This window comes from Phoca vitulina, unplaced genomic scaffold (assembly GCF_004348235.1).
Source record: "Phoca vitulina isolate PV1807 unplaced genomic scaffold, GSC_HSeal_1.0 scaffold32, whole genome shotgun sequence".
Taxonomy (NCBI): Eukaryota; Metazoa; Chordata; class Mammalia; order Carnivora; family Phocidae; genus Phoca; species Phoca vitulina.
The window spans coordinates 1,595,523-1,607,639 of record NW_022589735.1 but is presented as its reverse complement, the minus strand read 5'-3'; the positions used below and the strand labels follow the sequence as shown (position 1 = coordinate 1,607,639).

Sequence of the window (12,117 nt, the reverse complement as noted above, 5' to 3'; positions counted from 1 at the left end):
TCCCCAGCTACCCAGTACCTAAGGGTCTGACCTTTAAGTAACTGTCAGAGGAAAGGGCAAGGTGTTTAGTTAATGATCATGACAATGTAAAGCCCCTCCAAGGATTTTTACATTTTAACAAGAAATACAGGCATGAAATTCAGATGGCAGGATTTCAGATCTTGTTAAGGACCGGTAAGGAAGAGATCTTGGACAAGAAGAAGCCCTCAAATCATGTCACAAGTAATGAGAAGCAAAGACTACAGCATGGTGGTTAAGAACTCAAGCTCCACATCACATAACGAGAAGTGCAAATCCTAGTTTCTTGTGACTCCCGGAAAGTTACTTAATTTTCTAAGCCCGCTTTCACATTTGTGAAGTGGAAGTAACAGTGACATCTAGCTCATACATGAGATGAGGCACCACCTTGCAAAACACTAGCCCTGGGTATGTGGTAGCCATTACTCTTATTACTTGTAAAGACAACCATAGGTTCCAGGTTGGATGAGTCTGTGCTAGGACATCCAATAGTGACTCTACACTATGACAGGACTCAGGCAGGTCAGGTATGGGTTGTGGTCACCTGAGCCGCCTGGCCCATCAAACCTCTTGTACCCCTTCAATATGGAGTTTGCACAGATCCGAGCTCAAAAGAAAACTAGGAGCAGAACAGCAGCCATGCTTGTGGGACAGAATGGCAGGAGACATTGGCCAAAAGCTGTTATTTCCTAAGAGCAGGCTCTGTGTCAGTCTCTTTCACCAGCGTGCTCCCATGCCCAGCACAGGACTTAGTTTACCGTCATCCAAGAACAAAGGAATGAAGGAATAAGCCTCTCCACAGGCAGGTACGTGTTCTGGATGCCTTGCACTGAGGCAAGCCCAAAATAGCATGCCCGCTAGAACCCAGGGAGTAGTCCCACATTCCAGAACAAAGACTACCTTGTCCACACAATAACCAAAACCTATGTAATCCAGGGCCCATCCATGCTGGTCAGCCTCTGCCATAAGCACCATACACTGGACCATGGGACTAGGGGAATGTTAATAAAATTTACCTCCAAAGTGTGTGGGTCAAAGGCCTCAAGGGGCCAAGGACGGCCGGGTGTCCAACAATGGGGAGTGCTTGTGCTGTGAAAACTGGAGCCCTCCCGCCTTGACTAAGGAACACAGCTGCTACTCAGCTGGTCCACCACTGCCATGAAAAAAAGAAAACAGAGAAACAGATTTTTACGTCAACTTTTCTTATTTTAGAACACTATGAGGGCCAAACTAAACATCTCTAAGCTTTAAACTGCAGCTCTTGTTTTAGTCTATTAGCCAGGTAAGTCCTGGCAGGTGTGGCTGTAAGCAAGCCACCAAATTCTCATCATCAAGAGAAGCAGAAAGAGGCAACAGGAATGGTGATGATGAAAACATGGCAGAAAGCCCTTCAAACTCTAAGCTGAGCCCGTGTTCATTCTCTTGACTAGAGGCTGAGAAAGCCTCTTTTCCTAAATTTCTTTTAAGGTCAATAGAGTAAATTCAAGAAGGAGACTGATGAACCCCTGAGCCACATGCCTCAAGCCCTAGAGGAGCTAATAATCCCGCCACTGCTCCAAATGCTTTTTGAGCTTCCGCTTGGTGTCACCTCTGAACCAGATTTTAAGCTACACACACACACACGTGCGCGCACGCACATGCTCTGCCATTATTTTACAGTACAAATCAGTCTTTAGTGCGGGTAATAGAAAATTGGTGCTCCTCTGATCAGCTCACCCTATTCACCAAATCTAACTCTGAGTGACTTTGGACTGTTGCCCAAATCACATCTGACAAGCACTGAGGGCGTCAGTCGATTCAAAAGGGACATTCCAGAAAAGGTTCTGAGAAAAAGCAGGTCACGGGGATGAGGCTGTAATGGTAACAGCAGCTACCAACCGTAGCTCCAGGCTATAAAGTGCCTTCCACACCTCACAACTCAGCCAAGTTTCATCTGTGAAGCACACACTTTCATTCCCATTTTACAGATGAGGAGAGGTACGGGGCCTGTGCAAAAAATCACACTGCTAAGAAAAGCAGAGCAGAGATTTAAGTCAGGCCTGCCTGGCTCCAAAGCCCATGCAGGAATTTGGACTCCCTTCTGTGTTTCTGTTCTTAGTCATGTGTCCTAATGGCTATGCCCTGCATGCTGAGGGAATGAAGGGGTAGGGGGGACAGGGAGATCACCCTAGCATGTCTTCCAGCACATCCCCCACTCCCAGGGGAAAGAGAAGACTTTCATGGACCAAGTAAAAAAAACCACAGTCCCAGAGAAAGGACAAGCAAGACTAGCCTCTCTGAGCTCGGGCAGTGTGTCCTGTGTCCTTAACAGGAGATAAAGACCAAGAGGTGACAGAAGCCAGCCATCCCTTGGTCAACTCTCAAGTAAACCCCACATCTCGTGCCCTCTCAGCTGGCTTCTTGGGGCTCCATTCCATGCTGAAACCTCAGCACTCTCTTTTCCCTGCCACCATCACTCCAAATACCAATTTCTTCTCAACTGACTGGCAAGATATTCCAGCTAAGGTGTTAGCTGACAACAGCTTACCATGTCTCACTTCCTTGCACTTGTATCTGAATAAGAGATTCTTAAAGACCAAAGCCTTCAAGATCCAGGAGAATGAATAATCTCTAATGGTAAGTTGACTGATGCTGTGACGGAAACAAACTGCCAGGGCAACATTCTGGGACAGGACCCCTACCTGACAGAGCCCTACATTAAACCATAAAAGCAGCCACCCCCTTACTAAAAATAACAGCTGACATTTATTGACCATACTCTGCCAGTCCCAATGCTAGGTGCTCTATATATGTAATCACATTTCATCTACACTGAAATCTTAACAGAAAGGATCAACCCTATTTTCTGGATGAGGAAACAAAACTCAGAAATGGCCAAATTGCCAATGTAGGTGGCAAAAGGGAACTTACCAAGGGTCTGCGCTCCTTCCACCAGTCCCACTACCTTCCACATCGCTCACTACCTTCCTGAAGTCCAGGATACCACACAACCATACCCCTTCAGCATCCACACTGCTCCTAAGCTGTGGCACCCCAGAGATGTAGGACAACAGAATCCAGGAAAGGTGGCTGGCTCCACATCATACCCTGATACACACAACCTTTCCTGGGTGGCCATTAACCTGCACAAAAGCCCTTGGGAGGACAATTCCAGGTCACCAGGATCTCTTGCCTGGACTCCAGGCTCTGAAGAAAGGATCATAACCACCCCCATCTCCCCCACCACCCATTTTCACTGTTTTGAAGGTGGCTGGCTGCATAATTTGGATTTTAAATGCCAACAGGGCAGCAATTTTTATGGTATGAGAGAAAAGATGCTTCAACTCCTACTTGTGCTTAGCGCATGATGAAAGATTATGACAAATGGATACAGCTTAGGAACAGACATAAGGATAAAAGTAGCTTCTGTTGATGAAAGTCAGTATTAACATTTTTCTGAGACTAGACTCAATAGAGCTAATATAAGTGGGCCAGAATAATTACGGCTCTGAAAACTCATCTATTTGGTTGGACTATTATCTAAAAGGGACTTACTAACACACAGTCCTTAAGCAAATTCATCAGCACGTTTTTGTTAATTGTGCATCTGCTAAAGCTCATGATGGGGAGCACCAGATCCTCATGAGCTGCAGGTTGGGGTAGGCGGACGGGACGTAGCCCTGATCCCTTTAGACACTTGTGTGCTTTTCTGGCCAAGGCTATGCCAAGGACAGACCCTAACTCATGCTGTGACCAGCCCCACCCTCAGGGGCCAATGGGATCTCATCCTCATTATCCTTGAGGAAAAGGCCCAAAAAACAAAAAAACCCACAAAAAACAACAACAAAAAAACCCCAGCACCAGTAAGATCTTAGAGAACACTAAAAGCTCAAAAGAATTCGTGACTCCTAACTGCACTTTCTCTTCTGCTCCACAAAGTGGGGAGAAAGGCAGAGAGAAAACAAATGACTTTAGAGAGAAGGTGGAAGCTTGCCATGAGCCAGAGGTGAACCTCAGCTGAGCTACATTGTTATTAAATTCATCACAATTGTCATTTGCACTTCAAGGCCCTCCTGCTCCAAAGCCTGCAGCACTTACCCAGCATTTAGTAGGAGCCCCTGGGGTTGGGGAAGGTGGCCAGGGGAGGGCGAAACTGTCAGAAAGCTGACAGTCAAGGCTTCTCTTGACTGTCAAGGGGGCATTGGGAGCTGGTCAAGGGCAGGCTGTAGCTAGGGCCAGCCAGGGAAACAGGGCCAGGAGCCATGGCATGCTGCAGCCAGGCCAAGCTCAGAGCCTTCTCGGTCATTCTACTCCTGCCTGTGGCAGTGACAGAAACCCTGAGCAGTTAGGTCTAGGTTAATGAAGAGAGGCCTGGAATGAACAGGGAGAAAAGGACAGAAGGAAAGAGAACAGAGAGACAGAGACAGACGGAGAAAGCACAAGGAAGACAGGAGTAGAGGAAGAAGCAGAGTCTTACTTGGTGCTCACGACACAGGCAACCAGCTCTTGGGGAGAATCCTGACCTTCCCAATTCTGCCACAAACTAGCTGAATGATCCTGGCCAAGTTACTTAATGTCTCTGAGCCTCGAGATCCTTCTCAAAATGAGGATAATAACTGTAGTTGTCTACTTTGTAGGGTTGTTGAGGGGATTAAATGAGAATACACATAAAGCACTTAATAAACCACTTGGTACATGGTAAATTCAACATTATTGATATTATTGTATCATCATCATCATATTTTCTCCAAAGGGAAACTATACTATGAGCTTTAAACAGAGGCCAGAGGAGTAAGGTGTGGGGTTGGTGGCGGGGGGGTGGGGGGGTGGAGAAGTACCCATATACCCTGATCCAGTGCTGCCCACATTCCTGTAAGAAAAATAAAAGCTCACCCTACTCCCACAGAAGCCTTGATGGCATGGAGGTTTTCTTGGACCTTACAGGGATTCTTCTATTTATGCTAAATATTTACCGGGTTCTGATGACTGAGGCAGAAGGTGAAGCAGGAAGCCATCAGCAGCCCGAGCAGCATTCCCAGAAGAGCCATCCTAGAAGGGGGCAGGTCCTGGAGAGCCATAGATATAGACCTGAGGAAAATAAAAAAGAAAACAGAAGGTCAACAGGAAGCTGGTGCCTGATCCCCCAGCACTGTGATTCCTAAGATGTCACTTGTTCAATGGATAACAGACACTTTCCGCACAGAGGTATCAAAGGTCTTCTACCACAGGATAAGAGCTAAAGGAAGCCGAGGCGCCTGGGTGGCTCAGTCATTAAGCATCTGCCTTTGGCTCAGGTCATGTCCCAGGGTCCTGGGATCGACCCCCGCATCGGGCTCCCTGTTCCGCGGGAAGCCTGTTTCTCCCTCTCCTACTCCCCCTGCTTGTGTTCCCTCTCTCACTGTGTCTTTCTCTGTCAAATAAATAAAATCTTTAAAAAAAAAAAAGATCTAAAGGAAGCCTCCATCTCCCATAAGGAGTTCAGCCACTCATGGGCAGATAGGCCTTGGTTGGTAGCATAGAGCCAAGGAGGACTCTTACATGAGATACAACAGCTGTGGTTCCTTACTTCCTCATTATCAACTTGTCAGGTTGTACAGGGTGGTATTGGCTATGACAGTGAGAGAAAGAAACTAACCAATTTATGTGTGTGTGAACACACCTGAGCCCAAATCCTCATAAGCCTTCATAATCATTCACTTCTAAACCATGCTCACTGTTATACCTGAAGAAAGATGCCATCAGTATCCCAACAACCAGCAAAGTTCAATATTCCCAAGCCACAAAGCCTCACACATCACTTTTCAAATGGCCAAACAATTTTGGGAGGCCAGGGGAGGGCCTGAAGCACAGGCCCTAGTACCTGTGAAAATTAAAAAAGGATAAAAGGATATCCCATGTTCATGGATTAGTGACTTAATATTGTTAAGATGACAATACTACCCAAGGCAATACGCAGATTCAATGCAATCTCTATCAAAATACCAATGCTGTTACAGAAGTGGAGAAACCCATCCTAAAGTACATATGGAATTTCAAGGGACTCAGAACAGCTAAAAAGATCTTGGAAAAAAAGAACAAAGTTAGAAGACTTGTATTTCCTGATTTCAAAACTTACTACAAAGCTACAGTTATCACAACAGTGTGGTACAGCCTTAAGGACAGACATAAGGACCAATGGAATAGAACTGAGGACCCAGAAATAATCATGTATGATCAACTTATTTTCAACAAGGGTACCAATACCACTCCATGGGGAAAAAACAGTCTCTTCAACAAACTGTTCTGAGACAAGTAAATAGCCACATGCAAAAGATGAGATGGTCTCTTCCCTTACACCACATACAAAACTTAATTCAGAATAGATCAAAGACTGGGGCGCCTGGGTGGCTCAGTCGTTAAGCGTCTGCCTTCGGCTCAGGTCATGGTCCCAGGGTCCTGGGATCGAGCCCCGCATCAGGCTCCCTGCTTTGCAGGAAGCCTGCTTCTCCCTCTCCCACCCCCCCGCTTGTGTTCCCTCTCTCGCTGTCTCTCTGTCAAATAAATAAATAAAATCTTTAAAGAAAAATAAATAAATCAAAGACCTAAATTTAAAAGCTAAACTTTTAGAAAAAAAAAAAAAAACATATAGAAAATCTTTGTAACCTTAGATTTGGCAGTAATTTCCTAAAAAGGACACCAAAACCACAGGTAATTTAAAAAAATAGGTAAATTGAGCTGCATAGATATTTTAGAACTTTTGTGCCTCAAAAGACATTATCAAGAGAGTGAAAAGACAATGAACAAAATGGGAGAAAATACTTGCAAATCACCTATCTGATAGGGTTTAATAACCAGAATATATCAACAACTCCTAAAACTCAACAACAAAAAAACAAGCAACCCAAATTAAAAACAGGCAAAGGACTTGAACAGACATTTCTCTAAAGAAGATAGACAAATGCCAATAGGGACATGAAAATATTCTCAACATCATTAATCATTAAGGAAATGCAAATCAAAGCCACATTGATTTACTACTTCACATCCACTATGATGGCTGTAATTTTTTTAAAAAAGGAAAATAACCTATATTAACAAGGATGCAGACAAAATGGAACCCTTATACATTGCTGGTGGGAATGTAAAACACTGTGGGACAAAGTTTATCAGTCCCTCAAAAAGCAAAACACAGAATTACCTTATGATCCAGTAATTCCACCCCTAGGTATTTATTCCACACAACAGATCTGAAAACAGTGACTCAAACAGATAGTTCCATGTGAATGTTCATAGCAGCATTATTCACAATAGCCAAAAGGTGGGAACAACCCCAATATCCATCAACAGATGGAGTTTTTTAAATGTTGTATATACATACAATGGAATATTATTTAGTCATAAAAAGAATGAAATTCTAATACATGCTTCAACATGAATCAACCTTGAAAACGTTATATGCCAAGTGAAATAAGCTAGACACAAAAGAAAAGATATTGCTATGAATCTACTTAAATGAATTCTCTTCAGCAGGCAAATTCAGAGAGACAGAAAGTAGATTACAGGTTACCAGGGGAGTTACTGCTTAATGGGTTTCTTAGTGAAACAATTTTGGTCAGTACACTAGAGTGGCAGTCAAGAGAACTTAATCCAAATTGCTGAATCACTATATATACTATATACCTGAAACTAATATTACACTCTATGTTCACTAACTGGAATTTAAATAAAAATGTTAAAAAAGAGAGAGCGAGAAACACGTGTACTTTAAAAAAAATTGGCAAATGATCTAGAAAGAAGGGCAAAAATAAAAACAAAATGAAACAAGCTAAACATTTTTAAGAAGCCTTAGGAAAAGTCAGGACATGTCAGCATTAGTCCAGACCCTTATAAAAGGCTTGTGTGTTGGTCACTCGGCCCTAATATACCTTACTAGGCAGTTTACTCAATAGAGGCTTAACTGTGTTCGTTATAGGGGAACATCTCTGAAGAGTATGGTATTTACCTTTTCTCTTTGCTCTTCCTGCCATACTCTGCATTCCACCACAGGAAATTGGTCCTGTAACAGGACTGCAGTGGACCTAAAGCCCTGTCTGAACCCATTCTCAGAAGTTATTACCCCCTTGACCAGCCCACACCTTCTCAGAGGCAGACGGAAACTTTCCCTAAGGACATCTGGAGCCATAAAGGAAAACAGCCCTGCTGGACCGGCACTGTGCTAAAAAAGCATAGCCAAATGGAAAAGCAAAGGCTTGGACACTAAAAATAGCTGCTACACTCACCCAGCAGCAAAAGCCTTTGCTTTCTGCCAGCTTCTCCTCTCTTTTTTCATCGACAAAATGGAACGGCTGAGTGCCACATGAGCTTTCCCCAGCAGCCTCGCTCCCTGGGGCACCAACACACTGAAAGGCAGGGAGTAAGTTCACCACACAGCATTAGTTCTAGACAGGTGCCTGACCGTGCCTGGCTGTGTTGAGGGTGGGTGAGCAGGCTGGGTGAGGATGAACAAGGAGCAGAAGCTTCCACATCAGGAGTGAACAGGTTGGGGCGCCTGGGTGGCTCAGTCGTTAAGTGTCTGCCTTCGGCTCAGGTCATGATCCCAGGGTCCTGGGATTGAGCCCCACATCGGGCTCCCTGCTCAGCGGGGAGCCTGCTTCTCCCTCTCCCTCTGTCTACCACTCTGCCTACTTGTGCTCTCTATCAAATAAATAAATAAAATCTTTAAAAAAAAAAAAAAGAGTGAACAGGTTGGAAAGGCCCAGGGAGATGGGTCCCAAGAACATACAATGTTCCCTGGAGATTCCTATAATTCCCCATACCTTTCTTAATCCACAGCCTTGCCTGTGGGAAAAAGGAGAGTCAAAAATGGGAGTGGGGTGCATTATTGGGAAACATACCGTAAGAGAAAACAAAACCTGTCCCCAAAGCAACAGGTTTCCCTTCCCTGCATGAAGAGTGTTCATGTGTACACGGATACACACACACACACACACAGAGTTAAACACTCCCTTCTCACAGCCAGGGAAAAGCACTGGAATTGATGCTGGGGAAAAAGATGAGGAGGAAGAGATAAATGAGAATGAATTAGTCAAGGGCAAAGAAGACAAATGAGCAGGAGGAGGAAACACAGAAGAGACTGAGGCAAAAGAGGTTGGGAGCAGCTGATCCACACACAGCGGCTTCCCCACCTCCCGGAGTGGGAAGCGGAGTGGGGGGCGCGAGAGAAATGGCAGCTCCCACAGGGCTCCCAGCCGCCTCCGTTTCCCGCACACACACTCACGCCCTCAGAAGCAGTTTATGCCAATACTAAGGATGAGCAATCGATTCGTAAATAGATCCTTCATCTCCCCCCAATAGTTCCACATGGACTGCACACCTGACCTATTTATTGCCTCCATATATTTCTCCATGAAACACAGAGAGAGAGAACATGTTGCGGGGAGGAGGTGCCAGGGGACAGAGCTAGGAGAAGTGAGGCTAGGAGAAAGGAATGAGACAGTTTCCCAAGCTTTGCAGGGGTACCCTAACAGCGCGGGGAATGGTGTCCTGCATCCTGCTAAGGCCTGGCCTGCAGCCATGTCAACCTGGGCTTGGGCCTTATTCAAGTAGCAGCAGGTGGAGAACATGCAGGCACAGTTTTCTCTGGGCTTTATGCTCAAAGTGAGGTGAGCAGGGTGGGGGTGGGAGGAGGGAAAGGGGAAGTGGCACACGGCTATGTTTTACCAGGACGGCTCACAACACAACCAGGGACTTGGGCAGCAACAGCAGCAGCAAGAGAAAACCTTGTTACACTGACGTAAGTAAAGCCAAAGTCATGGCATCCCTTTGAGGCACAGTTGGCACACTCGGCCTGAGGTCAGTGCCCTTCCCAAACCTTCCCAAACCCCACTTGCCACCCACTAACCCTGGATTTGCTTCATCACCTGCCCCTACACACACTATAGAACAAATCTTCCCATCATCCTTGGCTCTCACTGGAGCACAGAGCAACATCTTTACATTCACAGTCTTCTGACTTAAACCACCACCACTCGGTCTGGGAAAGGAAATATATTTCAATGTTCTACCAGTAACTCTTTCCTTAGGTATCCTTGGGCTTTGGGACAAAAAGATAATTAGGACTTGAAATGCCCATTTTTTTTCCTATCAAAACTGGCCATCGGTAGGCTGCACCTCTACTTAAATGGAGGTTGGATGCTCTCAGCAATCTGTATTTTCAGCTTACTGTATTGTACAGCTTACGGGAGTAGATGTTTCGGGCATGGGTGGGACGAGGACTTTGGACTCACCAGCCCTTGCCTTTCTTGATGCCTCATGTCCTCTATTCCATTCAGACAGAACTGGGGTAAAGGACTAGGCCCTGGATAAAAAAATAAATAAAAATTTAAAAAAACCATCATCCCATAACTTTTATCTTCTCTAAAGGCAGGAAAACAAAAGAATGTGATGAGGATGGCAAAGAGCCAACAGAGGAAGGCAAAGTGGGACTGCTGGATCTCTGAAAGCTTCTTACATGGCTGGCTGGCCCCATGGACAGTGGTTGCTCTCATCTCAGGGCCAGAGCACAAGGAGAACAGGAAAAGGTCACAAGTGTCCTGGGCAGACAGGAGCACCTCAGCAAGCTACCTGGGAGCACTCTGAACTCCATCTCAGAAAATGCTCACATTCTTAACCTACAGTGTATGTCCATGTATTTGTTTCCCCAAATCTAGAAGTGAAAGGACAAGAATTCCCACTTCCATCTTAAAAGAAGGGAACTTGAGCAAAGAGATAAAAACATTGGATAGAAAGTATAGTACATGAATTTAGCGTCAGAATGACCTAAGGCCAGTTCTTAGCTCTGTCAATTCCTAGCTATGTGATCTTGAACACAACTGTACTAGGCCTCAGTTTCTCCATCTGTAAAATGGGCATAATAAGAGCTCCCACTTCAAAGAGTGTTAGGGAGGATTAAATAAATATATGGAAAGTGCTTAATAAAGCATCTGGCACCTACTTATCATTAGAGTAGGGATGATGACTAGCTCTTGGACCCACAGGCCATCAGGGCCAGGCCAGGCACCCTGGAACCACTCTCCAGAGCTCTGCCTTCTGCAGGATCAACACATCCTTTAGCTGACCCTATACCTCAAACTTTAGGACAAAAGCCTTTTGTTGGGTATCTACTCCCAGGAGGTGAAGGAAACAGATGGGACAACTACCCTCCCTCAGCTGAAAATGGAGAGGCGAAAGCCAGTTTTCTGTTGAGCCCCTAGGCAGACCCAGCGCACTCAGTGAGCTTCCCAGAATACAAGTGTCCAGACAGCCAGGCCACCATAGTGTAGAACTGCCGGCTGCAGGAACAGCTATGAAACAAACTTCTGCTTTCCAGACTGAAGGTTAGAGGATGAGCTCTTCCTACAGACACACATTCATTACTATTTATGGGCTGCACAAACTCATACACACACACACACACACACACACAGTCACTCACCTCTACACAAACAGAAACTCGCTGCCTAATCTGAGCAAATATGAAGCTGAAGAAACAATGCAAAAAGGACACTAAAAGGACAGCCCTGACAAGAGAAAACAATGTGCAAAGGTGTAGGAAAAGAAATGGATTTTTAAAGAAAAATTTAAAGGACAAGAGAAATAAGTTTGGAACAGTCAGGCAAACAGGCTCTTTCCCCCTAAGACATAAACTAAACAGGAAGTCAGGAGGTAAACAGCAATTAAATCCAAAGAGCCTTTGGACAGCAAAAGAAAAGTGGCTTCCAATCCCAGCCCAGCCTGGGTAACTGGCTGGGAGGCTGGACAGGGAACATCCTTAACCACTGACCATTTGTGTAATGGGGACAATAGCTGTCCCCAGTATTGAAGCCATGCCTAGGGCCAAGTAAATGGAGACTGCTCTCAACAGACCCAAGGTACCCAAGAAGGAAAGTGATTAGAGGAGGCTGTTGAAGGAAGAAGGTTCACAAGAGACCTAAGCTTCTGCCTCAACAAAAAGCTGCAAAGCCAAAATCCACTCGTACAGCCTTCAAAAGAGAGCCCAAGAGAGCCCTTTCCAGTGGCAATGTAAGGACAGGTGCTGGCCCCGCCAAAGGGCACATGGAGCCAAGAAGGACTCCAGAAGCCCAGCAGGGACTGGAGCAACAT

The 12,117-nt window shown here is 45.3% G+C and overlaps 1 protein-coding gene across 2 annotated transcripts in view; it reads right to left on the bottom strand.

Moving 5' to 3' along the window:
- SIL1 (SIL1 nucleotide exchange factor) overlaps window positions 1–12,117 on the bottom strand; it is a 208,087-nt gene that overhangs the window by 151,838 nt on the left and 44,132 nt on the right. For both annotated transcript variants that reach the window (XM_032425063.1, XM_032425062.1), the window contains one exon: window positions 4,971–5,085. In XM_032425063.1, coding sequence (XP_032280954.1) covers window positions 4,971–5,075 — 105 coding nt within the window. In that variant the 5' untranslated portion in view covers window positions 5,076–5,085. The remainder of the gene's footprint in view (window positions 1–4,970; window positions 5,086–12,117) is intronic.